This window comes from Oculina patagonica, chromosome 5 (genome assembly GCF_052425735.1).
Source record: "Oculina patagonica isolate OP01 chromosome 5, crgOcupat, whole genome shotgun sequence".
Classification (NCBI taxonomy): domain Eukaryota; kingdom Metazoa; phylum Cnidaria; class Anthozoa; order Scleractinia; family Oculinidae; genus Oculina; species Oculina patagonica.
Window position 1 is genome coordinate 33,611,866 of NC_135762.1, and position 19,767 is coordinate 33,631,632.

Consider the following 19,767-nt stretch of genomic DNA (forward strand, 5'->3'; position numbering starts at 1 on the left):
TCAGCCCAACAATATTTCAAACCCCAACTCGCAATCCGTTTCAATCCTCGTCGGTTTTGGCCATCCGTACCTTCTTTTGTATTTGCTGTGTTTTTGAAATATTCCTTCACTGTTTTGAGAGGTTATTTTTATGTTTCACCGAATTTGATGGTCATTTCCATGCCTAAATTTGGCTACAATCCGTACACAGTCCCTTTAAGAGTAGAATGTGTCAATCAGTAAGGTATCTTCTACTAGCCGGTACTAGGGACTTTAAGATACCTGGACGGCTGACCTCAAGGACGGTGCGAGGACGGTAGAATTTCGCGAGGAGGACTGAGCCGATGTCGACGTTCGTGGCGGGAACTTCCATTGTTAAGAGCCGGCGTGTGTGAACGGAGGACGGCTTCTTTAGTGGATCAATAATTCCTTAGCCCAAAACATGCGAAGAAAAACATTTGGCGCTTCTAGCCCAAAGTCGGGGACCAGAAAGCACTATTTTCATTCACAGGGTACAAATTTCAAGTGGAAGTTTTGTAGAAACACACACAAGAAAGTTCATAATTTTACGCACGTGGCTTCGCCATCAGCGTTTATGCAAAGCACATCAAGCACAGCAAATATATTCGCAACCGCAAATAAAACTTGACTTCTTAAATTTTTATCAGTACCAAACCAAGAATACCATAAAGGACCACCTAACAAAGTAACAGAATTAAAAAATAATGGCATTTTTAAACGAAATCATACAAAAAGCACTCCCGTTCACTGGTGGACGGCAAAACTCTACTTCTCACGTCCTCGACAACAGCTGGACGGAGCTGGACGGCAATGTGCGTGGAGCGGGCATGCGCAATATACGCTACACGCGAAAAATTACTTCCGGTCAGCCGTCCTCGAGGTCAGCCGTCCAGGTATCTTAAAGTCCCTACTGTCAGCTGAACAGGTACTGTACGGTGATTCCGCGTTAGCACCTACAAAGGTTTTCCTTATCGCCACACACGTTCAAATCGAGTCGCAAAAATAGCTAGAGGACATAATGAATCATGGAATAAACTGTAAAAAAAAGTTCGCTGATCAACCAAAATCGCACTACGGTTTAAGGGGGAGTCTCTTTTAAAACTACAGATCCAGAGCGGTTGCTAAGGGATCCTCAAGATTGTGGAAAAATGGTGAATTTTATTTGGGTGGCCAAGTGGTTTGAAAATATATTGCGTGTGCATAACTCGAATTTAAGCGATTACCGTTTACACAAAAGAAAGAAACGCTGCTGAAGAAAGTCTGGAAATACGATATTTATAACATTATAACTTTTATAAAAATGCGAATTTTACAAAAACGACAATTCACATTTTGCATGTGGACGTTATTTATCTATTGGCACTTAAATTTTTAAATTTTAAATTCTAATTATTTACGTAATAGAAATTTTAAATTTTTAAATTTTAGATTGTAATTTAGGTAGGGGACCTAAATAGGGATGACCTCATGGTCCTCCTTTTCAGATACAATTTGTGTGTGTTTGAATAAAGTATTATTAATTAATAGTAGTTTTTAAATCTATTCACCGTCTGAGTTTTAGGGTTTTTTTTTGTTCTGGTCACGTGACTTGTATCCGTATTAGGTCTCTGGTTTCCAAAATATGACAGTTAGAAATTCTCCTTTATAACAAATTGGTAGTTAAGAGTCACCCCGCCCCCCCCCCTCCCCCCTTAAAGCTCACCTCTTTTTCTTGAAGACGATTGAAAAGTTGGCCTTTCATTGCCTTTGGAACAAACCTGCAATCCGCAAGGGCGCATTAAAAACCGGGTATTTTATATAATTTAATCCGAGACAGTGCGTTAAAAGGACTGAAATCGGCAACGGCGCATTAAAAACCAGATATTTTATAAAATGTAATCCGAGACAGCGCGTTTATAGGACTTTATCGTTACGAGCAAGCAGGAAGAAAAGATGCCATCAGAGAGAGGTGAACGATAAAAGACTGGAGCCATAAAACAAGCCACAAACGTCACAAACCTGGTTTCATTTTCAAGTTTGACCTGAGCCACTCTGGTCTGCAGATCAGATAACTAAAAGAAAAATAAATTAAAAGTACGGTAAATAAAAAGATAACCAACATTAATTGAAAATAAATTCTGATACTTTAACGCAGACGCAGCATTTAAAAGGCCTCTTGATGCTTGTCGTTTGTTTCAAGCTGTAAAGCCGGGGCTAAACATCGCGCGAAAACTTCGCGCGATGTTATGTCACAATTCAGAAAAACCGTTTTGCTAAAATGCCCGCGCGTATTGACGCTGGGGCCCTTTTAATAAACGAGTTGTCGCGCTCCCCTTGCAGTTCTTGCACCAGCATCACAGGTAACGAAGTTTCCTTCCAAGCAAAGTTTGGTACCTTTTTTGTCAGGAACGCCGTGTCTGTCAGTTGCTCCAAAGTCAAACTCGGAAAGAAGGTTGAGCGTGAAGGATGGCTTGACTGATCCGGCACTAGAAAAGAACCTGGTAACCAGTGGGAACAGGATTACTACCATTTGCGAACCTAGACGGTTTTGTCTGTTTACGTGTCACTTTTGACCAACGAAACGTTTGCGGTCAAGTCGAGAAATTGACAACGTTTCGGTGCCATGCGATCATGTTTTCTTCACGAGCTATCAATATTTTCAAGTTTTGCCCGCTCAGTTCGATGAAAGTCTGCTCGGAAAATATGATTGCAATGGAGAGGAGAAAAGTTGACAAGTCTGGAAAGAGTTATCGCCCAGGAGTCGCTTTAGTGCAAGATTTTAAATGCTTGTTTCATTGGTCCGAAGTAACGTAACCAGATAAAACCATCACAAGCTAAACTACGCGCTAAATTCTTCACGCTTCCGACACGGATGGACGCAAATGGTAGTAAGAGGAATGTAGTCGAACTTGACGAGACGCGACGTAGAGGAAGGGCGGGGTCTGTCACTGTATTCCGTTTACTTTTGTTTAGTCAGTATAGAAAGTTTATCTTAGCCTATAAATAAAATTATGGAGCTTGGATTTTTCCACAAGGAATCCGAGCAATAATAGTTGCAATGATTAAGTGAGTGAAGTGATTAGACGACTAAGGTTTCTAAATTTCAACACGAAAGAACCCTTTTGTTGTTGAAGCTTAGGAAGTTTAGTTGTCCAACGGGGGAGTAGGCAAGGCAGCTCAGTTAGCAGGGGCTCTAACGTAGATCATATTAGAAATTTAGAAACTTTGTTTTTGTCCGGATAGACCGGATAGAGGAAAACCTGAAAACTCAAAAAAGAACACTTGGAGTAAGTTTGAGTCCTAACAATAATCCAACCAACGATAAATCTGGTCTTTAAAGTCGAGAATGCGGAACAAACAAGCATCCTAGCAAAGATGTATGGCAGGCAGGCAGGCACCGATTAAGTTCAATTTACAAGAAATCCAATTAAATTTCTGATATTTTGTCCGCCGCTTTCCATTTGATTCAATTACTTGCAAACTGTATTTTAATATTAGCAGTAGAACAAGAAGAACAACCCGGCCTAGTTGCAAGGATCGAACACGAGATTCAATGATGCGCCCCGGGCGAACGTAACGAACATATCAATCAAGCTCTTAACTTGAGAAATGTGGTAAGGCAACAATTATATTCAAAAGCTATGTTATATTTGTGATTATACATAAAATGCAATTGTTTATCTCATCAGTAAATAATCGCTACCAGCTAACTGTGTTTATTATATAAACTGCGGTTTTTTATTGGGATTTTGACCACCGAGGAAAACAGTATCTCGACGTGTGTAAAATAACGATAATTTTTACGTGTTTGATATCACCAATAACGTGCTGATAAGTTTGCCTTGTTTTAAGGGTGAATGAGCCAAAGTTTATCGATATTAAGGCGAAACATCTTCGGAATTTTCTCGGAAATATTCGGTAATCTTCGGAAAATTTGGAAAATGTTCTGAAACATTCGTATGACCTTAAGACAACGTTTTGAAAATCTTCGGAAATCTTCGGAAAATGGTCGGAAATCTTCGGAAAATCATCAAAAACCTCGTGAGATATCGAGTTGAACACTCGAAGATAAATTTCATATCTCTGCACAACCATGTATTATTCTCTATATCACTTACTGTATCTGGTGTTGGATCGTGTTGCATTAGACGTACCTGCTGATACACAGTTTGTTGAGGTGAAATTGCTGGATCTGGTCTGTTTGGATGATACCCTAACAAAGTTAAGTTAAAAAATTATGACAAAGAATCAACTTCAAAAAGTTATGCATGCTGATGTTAACGTTTCCAAGGTGAGAGGAAAACTCAGATATATACAACAGCAAATTTTCTTTGCATGTACCTGCAAGATGATTTTAACGGTGACTTCAGCCTAAAACAAAAACCAAATGAACAAACATAAGATCGTTTTTTTTTTCTGATGACGTTTATTTTTACCAGAAATTTCTCGAAAACTTAATCTGTTCCTGAGTAAATCAATCCAGACTGCAAATATAAAAAAGCGCTGCTAGTTGTTAAAATGTTTTGCCTGACGACCGTTTAAGCGTCAATGAAAATACTATAAACGCTAACGAAAACTCAAATGTGTTGACAAGTTTGTGGCGAACGAGATTCACAGGTATTGCAAACTCCTTTATCTCTGAACAGTACTGTAAGAATTTCATGTACCCTGGTCTTCAATAAGACGGCAATGTATGAGAAGTCGTCAGATTGGTGGCTTGATAAAGAATGTGATGGTTTCAAGTTTTGAAGAGTAGGATCCGTGAAACACACTTATACCGCGCAGAGATAGACGGGTTTACAACGCCGCGCGTTTGGCCCGTTCGCAATAAACGCGTCAACGCGTTGAGTCAGTTCTTTCGCGCGCCTGAAATTGATGACACAAACCTTTGATTAATAATTTTGAGTAATCCAACTTTAAGCTCAAGTTCGTCTGCACGTTTTTGGACGATTCTGTTCAAAAGAAAACAACGAAGTTGTCGCAATCGTTAACTCCATTATGATGAAACAAGGAGGTCTGTTATTCAAATTGTGTTAAGTTAACATTATTGGAATATTTCATCACCTAATTGTTTCAGGTTCCAGGATGGTTGCCGCTAGCTTTCCTGACAGATACACGGCCTCTCTCTGACCTCTCTCTATTGCCTCAATACACTCTTCATATTCTGCCTACAAGGTGGATTAAGATTTAGTGATAATCTTTTGATTTCCTGACAATAAAATGGTATTTCTGCCAAGCCTCGTGCTAATTTCTGACGAACCTCTATTAAGCGCCCCCCCCCTCTAGCCCCGCCCCAAAATAAAACGGCCACTTACCATTTTCCCAAATGTACCACTTAATCAGGGTTCTATTTCAGACAACCTGCGTCATAGGACATGAGAAACAAAATCCTCCTTTTACCAGCTCAACACTACATAGCACTCCAAATGCACTTAGACCTTGACTGCCTAAGACTGATATTACTGAGGACCAGTAACCAAAGCAGACCTTGGCAATTACTAACTTGTTATCTTATAGTAACAAGCCACACTCTTTCTGAGAAGTTGAAGCAATAATTTGTAATGTAGTTTTGTCTTAAGAGTGAGGTGCGGTAGCCTAATGGTTAGTGTTGAACTCCGGATCAAGGGGTCCAGGTTTGAGCCCTGGCCGGAGTCAATGTGTTGCGTTCTTGGCCAAGACACTTTACTCTCACAGTGCCTCTCTCCACCCAGGTGTATAAATGGGTACCAGCCAATTTAATGCTGGGGGTACAGTAACTCTGCGATGGACTAGCATTCCATCCAACAGGGAGTCAAAATACTCTTAGTTACTCTGTGCTACTGAAACCAGAAGAAGCTCCTGGCTGCAGACTGCTATCTTAGCTTGGTCCCGGACATTACCTTTATTCTGGAAAGGAGATCCCTGTATGTAGAGTGCTGGTCAATCAGTCGTTCAAAGCAAACTTTGTGTGCACAGTAACTGCCCTGTAAGACAGAAAATAACTTTGAATTTTAGAAAAGTTAACTGATCAATCAATCAATCAATCAATCAATTTATTAATGTCATGGCGCGGGATGAAGTTGCCCTCTCTATCCAAGCCGGAGGCTCACGTTAACTATTTAATTGTTATCATCATCATCTGCATCATCATCATAATTATTAATATTATTATACTTACTGTGGATGTTTTGATAGTCCAGTGCAATACCTTCACCAACATGCTTTATATTCTCAATTACACCCGCTTTCAGTGCTATGTGCATAGCTTTCTTTCTGCATCCATCTTTGGACATTGTGAAATGAGCCAATCAAAACCAATGCATATTGGCGTTGGTTTCATGCAAATGAGCCCACAAGTTAAGAAGGTCATGCTAGTGGGCTGTAATTCGCGGATTTTGATCCGTCTTGTTTGTATAGCACCTCGAAAGATGGATGTCGATAGAAAGCCACTATGCACGTGACACTGAAAGTGGGTGTAAAGCTACCCCTTAAACATTACTTCTTCTCCCATGCTCTGCAGCCCCTGCCTCCCCCCCCCCCCAAAAAAAAAAAAAATCTGAAAGCTTATTTTATGTCTGCCACACCAGCCATTCCTCCAAGTCACCAAAACGACCAAAATCATGAATATTATTGACCCATAATATTTTCTAGTTATCTTTCTGCTTAGCCACCCTGAGGGTGAATTACCCTAACCCTAACTAAAATACCATGATCAAGAGCCATAATCGATTATGGCTCCTGATGATTAATGTTTATATTTACCTGTTTTGTAGCATTTGTATTTTTATCCAATTTCGACAATTCCTAATCAAAATAGATAAGATAAATAGCTGTTAGTGATATTCAAATGTGCTTTTATCTCAAGAAATTGACAGTTTTGAATACAAGGTGACACATTTTTATTAACCTTTTATTCCTCGCGAAGCGAGGCCGAAGGCCGAGCGTAGCGGGGTGTATAATTTTGTCCCTCAAAGGGCTCAGGCGGGATGAAATCTTGTGTGGAGTTTACGGTCATTCCTCGCGAAGCGAGGCCGAAGGCCGAGCGTAGCGGGGTGTATAATTTTGTCCCTCAAAGGGCTCAGGCGGGATGAAATCTCGTGTGGAGTTTACGGTCATGTATATATATATATTTATTATTCAACAGATGCGCGCGCTGCCCATATATGGTCAAAATGTTAACGATATCTGTCATCCGTACATAACAGATATCCTGCGATATTCGTAGGTTGCGAAAATTCGTCCGAAATCTTGTAAAGCGCGGCACAATTACAGTTTTTCCATGTGAGAAATGTGTTTCGTTGACAATTTGTTGAATAATAAAACAATTATCCTGCTCAATCTTGCGGAATATCGTCTGATTTTAGCCAACTCGGCCTACGGCCTCGTCGGCTAAGTATCAGGCGATATTCCGCGCGATTTCGCAGGATAATTGTTAAATATTTGTGAGCTTGGTGTCTGGCGGAAATGACGTCACACGGCCGCCGCGCGCTGGTGGCCTAATGGTAAGGCGTCGAACTTGAAATCAGATCTTCGGGACTGAGGGCGCGGGTTCGAATCCGGCTAGGGTTTTTTTTTTTTTTTTCCTTATTTTTTTTGTGGGTTCGAATCCTGAGCCTTTCATTTTTATCGTTTTTCTTTTCGGATTAAAATAACACTGATTTCCACATAATACTCCCTCAACGCCTATTCAGGCTATAAACCTTTCATCGCCATCAGGGGCGCGCGGGCGGAGGGTTCGAATCCTCCTGCCGTTCGTTCTTCTTTTTTTTTTAATGCCCTCAAATAAATGTCCAAACTGCGACTATCCAATAATTTGTCGATGATTTTGAAAATAGCCTGCGCTTCCCAACGCTTTATACCTCTTTACGAACCTGAAAGAGCCGCCATCTTCAAAGCGGAGTAGACCCTGGGAACGAGGGTGTCGCGGCCATGCCCGTTACTAATTTTTAACAAATATATCTTCCTGCCTACTGTGGAAAATTGAATATGTACAATGTTCAACTTCAAATAATCCACTCCTTATTTATAACACCACCCCCCCCCCCCCCCACCCCCCCGCCTTCCCAACCCAGAGCTTCGCGAGGCCCTGCGAGTCACGTATTACTAGTATATATATATTTGTGAGCTTGGTGTCTGGCGGAAATGACGTCACACAGCCGCGCGCTGGTGGCCTAATGGTGTGAGCGTCGGACTTCAAATCAGATCTTCCGGACTGAGGGCAGGGGTTCGAATCCGGCTAAAGTTTTTTTTTTCTTTTTTTTTTTACTTTTTTTTTGTGGGTTTGAATCCTGAGCCTTTCATTTTTATCGTTTTTCTTTTCGGATTAAACTATACCACTGATTTCCACATAATACTCCCTCAATGCAACGCCTATTCAAGCTATAAACCTTTCATGGCCATCAGAGGCGCGCGGGCGGAGGGTTCGAATCCTCCTGCCGTTCGTTCTTCTTTTTTTTTAATGCCCTGAAATAAATGTCCAAAATGCGAATATCCAATAATTTGTCGATGATTTTGAAAATAGCCTGCGCTTCCCAACGCTTTATACCTCTTTATGAACCAGAAAGAGCCGCCATTTTTAAAGCGGAGTAGACCCTGGGAACGAGGGTGTCGCGGCCATGTCCGTTACTAGGCAACAATAACAAATCACCCGTTAAAACCGGTTATCACTCCTTATTTATAAGACCCCCCCTCCCTCCCCAACCCAGAGCTTCGCGAGGCCCTGCGAGTCACGTATTACTAGTTAAATTAATATTCTTTAATCATTTACTTGTTATAACCATGGGCCGTATTTTAAACGCCCCTCCCACTCCAGAACTTCCAAGGGTCAAGTTAGTACAAAAGCAAAGAAAGTGACAGTGATTCAAAGTTACAAAATGTAAACAAAAGAAAAATGACAACTATGTGTAATGTACCGCGTAAGGAAAGAAAATGCTGAAAATTTTTGGCGCGATCGATCGTGATCTTTCATGATTTGGACAGGAAATATCAATTCCACTTTCCTAGGTTTGTATTTTATGTATTTAAGGTCCCCCACCTACCTTATAAACGAAATCTTGAGGTTGATTTGAATGTACCGCCATTTTTATGCTCATTTCATGCGCGTCGACGAATTCGCATGTACTGATCGATCAAGATTTCAGGACGCTTTTCCCGAAAATCATCCCAATTCCTTTCCAGTCGTGCTCCAGCAGATGAAAATATTGCCTCCGTTTCAACGACCCCGAAGGAATTAAAAGTTTACAGACTATTTACGGCAAATCCTCACAGATGAAAAAGTCAAACGCCCCGCGAACAGTCTTCACTGAAAAATTTTCATTTTTCCGCGCGTTCCCATCGTTACGATTGGTTGCGTCAAATTACGCGCGCGATTTGACGTCGCAATTCAAACCCAGGTCCTACTCGAATTTCCATCATTGACGTCGACCGATCCAACATGGCGGAGATTTGGGAGTATGGCTGAGATTGTTTTGCTCGGTGAAGCGCTGCAAAAGGGATAATTTTACAGCATAGAAGCCATGAGGGCTCGAAGTAACTCGATTGTTCGTCTGGACTGGTATCACCGTCTTGTTAACCGCACTATTTTAGATTTTCAGGTAAACATAACTTATGGATTCTAACGTTTCGCTCGAGGTTTGCTATAGACTGACAGTCTTGTCGTTGCTTCGGATAATCTGTTACCCAATTAGGTTGAGATCAGCTGCTCTTTTACATAAAGAGGCGAAACACAGCTGAAAATCGTGTTTAGTTCGTTGTTTGTTGTAGTTTACCGCGAATCAGACGTTGCAACGCGCCTTGTTTTGAGAAGAATACTGTCTTGCAAAGTTGACACGAGTAAGCTTGTATATTTTACACAAACAAAGTCATGTAACATCATAACAGTCGCAATACGAACAATATCGATATTTCATCTATACTGTGTTATTATTGATGTGCTAACCAGGTAAAATATTGGTTGAAACAAAAGTTCTTTTGTATAAAAACAGTTGGAAACTTTGAATAACAAAAGGGATTGAATATGTTTGTAAATTCATGTAATCAAAAATACTCAATAAAAACTACCGGTAAAATCTTAGTTTAAGATATTTCGTCTTACCTCAGCACCAGAACAATAGCTGAGAAGTTACGTCAGCTATTGTTCTGGTGCTGAGGTAAGACGAAACATCTTAAATTAAGATTTCAATAAGCCTCTTTACAAGAAAGATTGCAAATGGTTAATCTCTAATTCAAAATTATTATTATTGTGTCTATGGTTTTCAATGTCCTTATTATTTTGAGGAGGATTATTATACAACAAAAATTCATATGCATAGCAATACATTACAAGAGGGACACAAGACTCAAAAACTCAGGCACACCACAGGTAACCAAAGCGTACTATGAGAGTTTGTATGGATGTACTAAGAAGGCTTGTATGGATTTGAAATAAAGATGAGAAAAAATATATCTTTTTACCGGTGAAAAGTTATAATGAAACTTTAAACCTTACCTGGTGTCACGTTTTTGTATTTCTAGTGCTTTAGAAAGTCATACGCGCGATTTTCGTCTTAACCGTCTGTTGCGTACTAAAAGAAAGAAAGGTAGGAAAGCAAATTCGAAAGGCGAATGCAGGCCTCTTCGAAAAACTCGCTAAAAGTACCTCAAAACCAGACCTAACTCGATCTTTTCCCTTCACGATCCAAGAGCGATAATTATTCCATCTTTCTATGTAATTGAATTGCATTCAAGTTGAAGTTTGGAGCCAAGAACTTCATTTGAATTCACAACTTCGGCACAAATCGGGCGCCATTACGGCCGTGAAATTCAAATGCGAGCACCTAGCTAACGGTCGAGCCTAGGGCGAGTACAAAATCCACCCCATCCGGGGGAGACAGAGGAGACCTCTTGTAAGCACCATCTCATGCTCACTACAACCACTATAAGTTAATTTTTGTAACGGCGGGTAAACCCAAACGTCAGCAACCCATTCAATCAACATTCAAATCTGTGCACCGTTCTGAACGTTACAAAAATTAACTTATAGTGGCTGTAGTGAGTATGAGATGGTGCTTACAAGAGATCTCCTCTGTCTCCCCCGGATGGGGTGGATTTTGTACTCGCCCTAGGCTCGACCGTTAGCTAGGTGCTCGCATTTGAATTTCACGGCCGTAATGGCGCCCATTGTGCCGAAGTTGTGAATTCAAATGAAGTTCTTGGCTCCAAACTTCAACTTGAATGCAATTCAATTACATAGAAAGATGAATAATTATCGCTCTTGGATGTGAAGGGAAAAGATCGAGTTAGGTCTGGTTTTGAGGTACTTTTAGCGAGTTTTTCGAAGAGGCCTGCATTCGCCTTTCGAATTTGCTTTCCTACCTTGTCTTTCTTTTAGTACGCAACAGACGGTTAAGACGAAAATCGCGCGTATGACTTTCTAAAGCACTAGAAATACAAAAACGTGACACCAGGTAGGTTTAAAGTTTCATTATAACTTTTCACCGTAAAAAGATATATTTTTTCTCATCTTTATTTCAAATCCATACAAGCCTTCTTAGTACATCCATACAAACTCTCATAGTACGCTTTGGTTACCTGTGGGCACACTTCACAATGATCTTCCAAAAGGCCGGGGGGGGGGGGGGGGTACTTGCAGTATACCTGACGGGGAGGTGCGACGTATTTTTTTGGGTTGAAAATTTACACCCTCGGTATTTTTTTGGGTCAAGAGATCTGTCATGTATTTTTTTAGGTCTTAAAGTCTGTTCCATTGAATAAATCAGTAACAAGGTGCTAGGTCTTGTACTTTTTGGGGTAAAAAAAATTTTGATGCCAGGTATTTTTTTGGGTGTAAAATTTCAGGCTCATGTATTTTTTTGGCTTCCCAATATGAAGCTCCGTCGGACCCCCCCCCCCCCGTTATGTATACTGCAAGTACCCCTCCCCCCTGGGCAAAAGGCTACACTGAACCAGTTTTTCATGATCATACAATGTACCCCAAACTTAGACTTGAGCAATGCCTCTTATGTGCTAATTTGCTTTTTCATTTTTTATATGGACTGAACCAGGACCCAGTAACAGGTCTGTTACCACCCAAAATAAACTGGAATACTTACAAGTCAGGATCCAGTGATTATAAAGATGGTTGGGTTCGTGACAATGTCTACAGCATACTGGCTGTGTGGGGTCTGTCGCTGGCATACAACAAGAATGCTGATATGGATGAAGACAGAGCCAGGGCACATGAACTCACACAGGCAAGACATACATAGAAAAATAACGATTAGATATAATCAAATATACTATAAAAATGTTTTTCTTAAAAAGGCTGAAATTTGTCCTTTTGTGAACCCTTTGCCATAACCCCCGGGGGGGGGTCCACCCAATCAGCACCTTTTTAAACAAAAACATTTTTATAGTACTTGAACAAAGTGCCACACAGCAACTTATTATTTTTATCTGTTTATAATTAAATATACTGTTAAATAATCGAAAAGCAATTTATTATTACATGTAGCTATTATTACCATGTAACAGAAAACCAGACAAGTGCAGCTACAACTGTACATTGTGTATTGTTAAATACATGTCTTAAAATTTCTATTTACAATAAAATGTTTAATTGTTGTTGTTGTGTCCAAGACATTCAGCAAAGTACTTATCAGGCATGTGTTCTATCTTTCAAAGAGCATACAAGTACAGTGTATGTACCGGTAGCTTAATCTAATACAATTTTTGTTACACTGAAAATCCCTAATGTGACATATTGTAATAGTACTCACTTTTTCATTGAACTCCTTTTCTGTAGGCTGTTGTGAAGTGCATGAGGGGATTGTTGTTGTGTATGATGAGACAGGTAAAAATAATTATTATAATTATTTTTTAAAAACATATTGATTTAAGCCAAATTTGTTAAATGTGATAATGTAAGACAGGTTGCAATATCCCTCTGATGGTGCTGTTGTATTAATTTTAGTATAAATTTGTCCAAAGGTTAATAAGGTTGAAAAGTTCAAGAAATCACAAGCCAAGGAGGATGCCCTACATGCCAAATACAATTTAAGTGAGTAAATCAACATTCAATACTACGAATTCATCTTTTGTTTGCAAACACGCTGAACAGTTGGGAACTATGTGACAGTGAGGTGTACAATGTCGTATTAAAGGCATCATTTACATGTCTGTATTACTTTGATATGTACCACAACTGAGGTAAAAATTTGATCTTCTTCTTCAAAGAAACCTGCAGTCCATGTGTTGGAGATCATGCCTGGGGACATCTTCAGATTGATGCTACATCTCTTTATCTGCTCATGCTGGCTGAAATGACTGCTTCAGGTACAACTTGTTTTGGGTTTGGGGGGGACAATTTGGATTGTACATTCACATCCCTAGCAGACTAATACATGTAGCAGCTATGATTACCAGTAATCCCTTTACAGTCAAAGAACGAATTCTGTTTTCCTATGTTTATCTTAGGAAACTGTTACTTAGATTATTATGCATGCAATGTTCCCTGTTTTTTTTTTCTTTCTCCTTTTTCCCCCACTGTGTTGGGCTTATTATTTATTGATTGATGTTTGTTTGTTTGTTTGATTGTTTGCTCATAAATCTGAAAATCACTTGCTTATTTCTTACTTCGACCTTCTTCAACATTTTCTCGTTTAAAAAAAAAATTATTCATTTATTTTCTCTTTATTAGGAATACAAATTATTTTTACTCTTGATGAAGTTGCCTTCATTCAAAATCTGGTGTTCTACATTGAAAAGGCATATTGCATTCCAGTAAGTTTGATTAGCTTTTGTATGTAATTTAAAAACTGTTCACGTGCCAATTATTTTGAAAAGAAGTTGTTAGTACATAATACATGCACCATGTACATGTGTACATGAAGATCTGTTTTTCCCATCTACATGAAATATAAATTAAAATAACTGTCAACTTACATGTTGTACATGTATGTGTAAGGTAAAGATTAGATGTTGTCTTTATTTAAGATCATGAACTGTGAAATTATTGAAAGATCTTCTCTTAGCCAATGCAATCAAACATTTGATACAAGTTTATGTTGCATCATTTTCAGGATTATGGTATCTGGGAAAGAGGTGACAAACTTAATCATGGTATGCCTGAGTTGAATGCAAGTTCCATCGGAATGGCAAAGGTTATAAATTTTGCAGTTTCATTCATTTAGTAATAAATATATTAACTAATGTAAACAAAACACGCAAGTGTGTTTTTTGCTTATTATTTGTCTGCTTGTGTCCTCAGGCGGCCTTAGAAGCCTTGGATGGTTTGGATTTGTTTGGTCCTGAAGGTGGACATTCCTCTGTGATCCATATACTTCCTGATGACATTCAGCAGTGCAAGGTTGGCGCAATATTATCTCCTTACTTATTAGATGACAAAACATTTTGGATGTTTACTCTTCCGGGAAAAGTACAGTCATGTCTTGTACAGTGTGTAACTAGTCTCTGTATTGTGTAGGTCTGCAGGGTCCAATTTTTTCAAATCATTGCTTGACATACACTTTACAGTATTTTGTTATTTGTTTTTATATTACATGTAGGCTATTTTACAATCAATGGTTCCCAGAGAATCTAATTCCAAGGTATGCATGTGTGTATCTCATTTTTATTAATTATAATTATTCTGAAAATATGTCAGTGAAATTGACTAATGACATGACATTTTTCTTCTAAAACATTGTCGAGTATTTCTCTTGCCCAAAAGTATTAAATTAGTATATAGCGAGATGACTTTCAAAAAGCTCTCACATACTATAGAGAGATTCTCAGATTTACAAATGGTTAAGCCTAGTACATGAAATTGTAGAGCATATAGATAGCTAGAATGTTGAAACAACTATTCTGAAACTTTTTCAGTTTCATTTAATGAACCTTTCTCCTTCTCGACAGGAAATTGCTGCTTCAGTTTTAAGTGTGATCAGTTTCCCAGCCTTTGCTGTTGAAGATGAAGATCTTGTAAAGGAATCTAGGGAAAAAATTATCACCAAACTTCAGGTATTAATTAAAACTGTTTACATCCAGCAAGGCTTGACAAATGCCCTATCTGGTTGCCTGGGACAAGAAGATTTTCCTGCAGATATTAAAACAAAAAAAGAAAACTTAGACAAGCTATGTAGTAACTTCCCCAGGCAAGCAAAATTAGAAATGCAAGGGTTTTCTTTTTGAAGCCCTGTCCAGGATATAATATCTTTTTGTTTTCCTGGTCTGTTGCAACCTAATGTCAGACATGTTGAAACACTCTTAACATAGCTTGTTGTCTTTCAGGGTCGATATGGCCTGGTTCGTTTCATCCGAGATGGTTACAAGACTCCTCTTGAGGTTTGTATAATGTTCTGTATTTAATGATAATGCCTGTTTTACCATGAGAAGATCCGGCTGATACTTTTTAACAGTCTCCCTCTTTTTCCTGGCTGTAACAGAAAAACTTGAGATACATCGTACAATCAAGGAGATTCTTTGAACTGGCGATATAGAGTTCCTCCCAGCATTTGTTCAGTACTCCTTTATAGAGATGGGCACTAAAAGTGTTATGTGCTAAAACACAACACAAAGACCCCAACCAGAACTTTGACCCAGACATCTGAAGCACAAACATTAAGGCCACGCCTCTATGTACAACTTTGTTTCCAGGAAGTACAGTACATGTTAGTAACATTAACACATCAAGCTACATTGTAAGTTTGATTGACATAATTTTATTTTACCGCAGGACCCATTCAGACTTCATTATGAACCAGCTGAACTTGAGATCTTTGAGAACATTGAGTGTGAATGGCCACTGTTTTACTGTTATCTTCTGCTGGATGCTTTGTTTAATAATGATGATGAGCAGGTATGAGTTAAATTACCTCAAACTCACTAATGAGTCATCATGTTTAAAACAAAGAAAATCATACATGTAGTATAGGTACTTGTACCTCAGTGGTCATAACATTTGAGTATACCAACTGGTAGATTTTTCCACATCATTTTAAATTGTTCTATTTTCTCTTTCGTTTATGACTTGTTTGGGAAGAGTTTTTGTAACACTTGAGGCAATGTCTCATCACCACATATACAGCTGTTTATATCTAACATCACCTTGGTTCTGTTTTAGATATCACAATAAAGAAATTCTATATACATGTAATTTTTGAACATATATTTTGATTTAATTATTATAAGAATCTCACATCTTGTATTCAACTGTAAGAATCTTAGACTCATAATATAAAATCAATGATGACACTCATGAGTTATAATGGATATCCTTCCTTGCTCATTGACATACTTGAACAAATGCAACAGAAGACGAAAATTTCGTACTTGCAGTGCACTCGCGAGAAACGAAACTCGTCTCGCAAGATGCGTCTCGTTTCTCGCGAGACGAGTCTCGTCTCTCGTGAGACGCGTCTCGTTTCTCGCGAGACGGTGGTAACTTACATTTGAGCGGTACTGTAATTATGATATTAGGATATAAAAATAGGATTTGGCTGGTAAATGATCCAAGCAATGTCAGAACTGGAAATGTACATGTATGTAAATACAGTGTATATTTATTGTAAGTAGTTCAATCAGTATTTAGTGTGGTACGTGCCATTTTGTCCAAACAGTATGTAGCTCCTACACTTGCTACTTCCTGCTGCATTAAGTGAAACACCTCTGCTTGCTCTGTAGCCATCCTCTCTATACTTCAGCTCAAAATATTATCCAAGGAACCTTCTTGTTATTACTTCTTTCGTTAAAAACAAGAGAATTGTTTTCTCCATAATATAGAATTCATTGATTGCTATGGCTTGTTAACTCCTGCATTGTTATTGGTTCTCTAATAAGGAGTCTTTTGCGGCAGCAATGGCTGCCATTACTCCCTGTATCCACTTCTCTCTTCTGGCTTGGAACCAGACCTGTTTCAAAAGAAAAAAAAAAACAGCTGTTCAATTGATTTAATTAAATAATAATAGTTTAGAATGACTGAGTTCTTTAGGAGTTAACCATGTTTGCATGAAGAGTACAACCAATATTGATCTCCTGTGCTAAACTCATTAAAATTCTGCCACTCATGTTAAGATATTGGTTAACAAGATGACATGCAAAATTAGGCAAAGCAGAGCCTACATGTCAAAAAACATGTCCTGAGTCTAAAATGTATTTACATGAATGTATAGACTGAACAAGCTCATACCTCCACATCTGTACTAAGCAAGTTGCTTTCCATCGCTATAATTATAACTGCTGTCTTATCTGGCCACTTCTGGTGTGAAAACCTGCTCTCGAGTTTGTTGATTTGTTCTGTGGAAAAGTGTTCAGGCGCTGTCGGGCTCACTGGTACACTTCTAGGAGTGGAAATTGTGCTTATATTATTCCATGGAAGAGAGACTTGTACCATTTTGTCCTCTTGCTCTCTCATGGCATGTTTTCCTTGATCAAATCAAAAGTGTTCTGTCCTTAGCTGCGATGTTATGTAGAAAACGTTGTTCCAGATGCAACACATACGAGATTCGTTGACTGTCTTGTGTTTTTAGGGAATTTCACACATCCAGGAAAGATATTAACAGGCTTTAGAACTGAAAATATTGAAATTTTTGTGGCATTTTGCATACTTCAGGTAAAAGGATTACTGATGATGCCAAATGTTTTGTAGGATGCGAGTTTAAGTAAACAGCAAAATGTATAAGTTGTAGTGTGGCTCCTTTGTTTCTTGCATTCATTTATCTTCATCCAATTAAACATTTATTTAATTGGCATTACGTTCACCACAATGATATTGCTTTTCTGTTGTTCAAATAAATGTGCTTTCACATTTTTGCTATCTCTGTAAACAATCTTACCCCCCAAAAAGTAATTATTCACAAATTCTCAAAGTTTGTATCTTTGGTTGATGCAGTTTGTGGATGCTGTTGTGAAATCAACAGAATAAGAAGTGTGATTTTTTTTTTATCACAACCTATTTGAGATCTTTTATGCAAAATGTGTTCCTAGTTATTGTTAATTAATGCCCTTGTTAATCCCTTAGGTCTGCTTAATTATGTAGCCTTTATTTAAAATTGTGTAGCCATTGTTTACACAGAAAGCCTGTTTAATGTACAGTGCATGGTTAAACCTGACTGGTGATTTAGTTTGTTCTTTACTTTGAGTACACTTCATTAATAATTGAACTGTACAATGCAATGACTGTGTATGACAGTGAATTATGTGGAATATTGAATTTTCCTTTGTTAAGTATGTGTGGAAATTTAAAGAAGCAAAATTTGTAAACAATTTTTGGGGCTGAGGCAATTTTCGCAGCTTTGTTCATATATAAGTTTATAAAGCACAAGCATAGTAAATGAGCTTTTAACAAGGTCCATGTAGACACATTTCCTAATAAATGAAATAATAAATGAAATAAAAGGTGGGCATTTTAGAAGCACAAGTAGTTATTAAAACATTCAAGTCACTTTTATGGCTGTTTCTAAATTCCTTGCTAGAAAATGAGTCTTAATATGGCCTTGTACAGTACATTTCCACTCACTCCTGGCAGTAATCTGCAGCCATAAATATTTAATTTAATCAAATGAAAGTTTAAACCTTAGAACTAATAATTCACAAATTACATTTAAACTACAATGGAGTTCAATTAGCCTTTTATTTGCCTCTTTGTTTAAAACATGATAATTACAGCAATCAGAACAACCATTGTTGGAAAAATGTTTCAACATGGAGTTTATTTCCTTTTTTCTTTGTTATTGGTTTTAAGACATTCATTTCTATTATGTTTACTATATTTTGAATTAAAACATCTTGAACTTAAGTTTTTTTGAAGCAATGGTAATATGGCTTTAAAAAGAAAGTTTTGCCTTTTTATTTTATTTTTTCATTTCACATAATTAATATAACTGAAGGTTATCTCATTAGGACATGTTAATGCCTACCTTATGTACCTTTGTGTACGTATGTGTTTAGCAATGCAATGTAAGGTCCCCATGAGAGGGGGGGGGGGGTGAGGAGGTGCTGTAGTTTCTGTTTAATCACATCTCCACAAAAAAATAACAGAGGAGAACTCCAAAACAATTTTTTATTAACTTTTTTTCCTTGGTAAAAAACTATTTTCTGTCAAGATAGTTTTTTTCTAGAAATAATCCTGTCCTTGATTCGGCTTTTAATATATTATAATAATAACAGCTACTACACTGTGAAGGTAATAAGAAGTGACGATTTAATTCAATAACGCCTGAATTCAATAACGCCTGATTTACATGATAGTAAAATGCAGTGGTTTAGCGAGTGGTAGCAAATCGAGAAAAATGGTATCACACATGTGTGGATAAAAATGATATCCACACATGTGTGATATCATTTTTGACCAATCAGCTCACAGAGTTTGCCATGTTTCAATGCTCAATGAGCCAAGGTAAACCGATATTAAGTCGAAACATCTTCGGCTCTTCCTCGGCAATCTTCGGAAATTTTCGGAAAACATATATTTTTCGGAAATATTCGGAAAATCCTCAAAAACATTGAAATTAGTAGGTTTATATAATAAACAGAATAATACATGGTTGCTTGGAGATATGAAATTTATATTCTTGTGTTCAAATCCGACATCTCACTCGTTTGCTGCGCTCACTCGTGAGCTATCGATTGAACACTCGAAGATAAATATCATATCTCCGCGCAACCATGTATTATCCTATATGTATTACTTCTGTTTATTACAGGTAAAGATCTACACAGAATTACTGGATCCTCTGTTAGTGAGGGATGAAGCAGGTCTCCCTTTGGTTCCAGAATTCTTTTATGTGCCCAGGGACAAGGTATGGTATTTTTAGTTACGTTATAATTAAATTT

The 19,767-nt window shown here is 38.1% G+C and overlaps 3 protein-coding genes across 9 annotated transcripts in view; 1 reads left to right on the forward strand and 2 right to left on the reverse strand.

Moving 5' to 3' along the window:
- LOC144653749 (clathrin heavy chain linker domain-containing protein 1-like) overlaps window positions 1-9,285 on the reverse strand; it is a 31,826-nt gene extending 22,541 nt beyond the window's left edge. For 3 of the 4 annotated variants that reach the window (XR_013570818.1, XM_078513841.1, XM_078513843.1), the window contains exons 1-10: window positions 8,997-9,285; window positions 6,721-6,762; window positions 5,859-5,942; window positions 5,044-5,147; window positions 4,866-4,931; window positions 4,321-4,350; window positions 4,134-4,192; window positions 2,374-2,477; window positions 1,999-2,051; window positions 1,703-1,757 (exon numbers count right to left, since the gene is read on the reverse strand). Coding sequence is in view for 3 of the 4 variants with exons in the window: in XM_078513841.1 (XP_078369967.1) it covers window positions 1,703-1,757; window positions 1,999-2,051; window positions 2,374-2,477; window positions 4,134-4,192; window positions 4,321-4,350; window positions 4,866-4,931; window positions 5,044-5,147; window positions 5,859-5,942; window positions 6,721-6,762; window positions 8,997-9,050 (651 nt within the window). In the remaining variant the exon portion in view is untranslated. The remainder of the gene's footprint in view (window positions 1-1,702; window positions 1,758-1,998; window positions 2,052-2,373; window positions 2,478-4,133; window positions 4,193-4,320; window positions 4,351-4,865; window positions 4,932-5,043; window positions 5,148-5,858; window positions 5,943-6,720; window positions 6,763-8,996) is intronic. The other variant, XM_078513842.1, reaches the window with a different exon arrangement.
- Window positions 9,286-9,365: 80 nt separating this feature from the next.
- Window positions 9,366-19,767, forward strand: part of LOC144653725 (phosphorylase b kinase regulatory subunit alpha, liver isoform-like) — a 33,505-nt gene continuing 23,103 nt past the window's right edge. For all 3 annotated transcript variants that reach the window (XM_078513792.1, XM_078513793.1, XM_078513795.1), the window contains exons 1-13: window positions 9,366-9,551; window positions 12,000-12,188; window positions 12,740-12,787; window positions 12,925-12,994; window positions 13,171-13,269; window positions 13,634-13,716; window positions 14,016-14,096; window positions 14,204-14,302; window positions 14,502-14,543; window positions 14,851-14,955; window positions 15,226-15,279; window positions 15,671-15,793; window positions 19,638-19,733. In XM_078513792.1, coding sequence (XP_078369918.1) covers window positions 9,474-9,551; window positions 12,000-12,188; window positions 12,740-12,787; window positions 12,925-12,994; window positions 13,171-13,269; window positions 13,634-13,716; window positions 14,016-14,096; window positions 14,204-14,302; window positions 14,502-14,543; window positions 14,851-14,955; window positions 15,226-15,279; window positions 15,671-15,793; window positions 19,638-19,733 — 1,167 coding nt within the window. In that variant the 5' untranslated portion in view covers window positions 9,366-9,473. The remainder of the gene's footprint in view (window positions 9,552-11,999; window positions 12,189-12,739; window positions 12,788-12,924; window positions 12,995-13,170; window positions 13,270-13,633; window positions 13,717-14,015; window positions 14,097-14,203; window positions 14,303-14,501; window positions 14,544-14,850; window positions 14,956-15,225; window positions 15,280-15,670; window positions 15,794-19,637; window positions 19,734-19,767) is intronic.
- Window positions 15,638-17,644, reverse strand: LOC144653801 (pituitary homeobox homolog Ptx1-like). Of its 2 annotated transcripts, XR_013570825.1 has the most exons (3): window positions 17,123-17,644; window positions 16,380-16,844; window positions 15,638-16,337 (listed from the first exon to the last, which is right to left on the reverse strand). XR_013570825.1 is itself a non-coding variant. In XM_078513904.1 (2 exons), exons 1-2 carry the CDS (start codon window positions 17,345-17,347, stop codon window positions 16,755-16,757), a joined length of 315 nt encoding a protein of 104 aa, XP_078370030.1. In that variant the 5' UTR covers window positions 17,348-17,644; the 3' UTR covers window positions 15,638-16,754. The 2 variants fall into 2 exon arrangements, 1 of the variants encoding a protein (XP_078370030.1); XM_078513904.1 differs by having other exon boundaries at window positions 15,638-16,844.

Excerpts from the sequence above, each read along its gene's own strand:
- LOC144653801 (XM_078513904.1), bottom strand. The coding sequence starts at position 17,347 with ATGAGAGAGCAAGAGGACAAAATGGTACAAGTCTCTCTTCCATGGAAT. Across the intron at positions 16,845-17,122 it reads TGCTTAGTACAGATGTGGAG|GTCTGGTTCCAAGCCAGAAG; the intron begins GTATGAGCTTGT and ends CTTTTGAAACAG.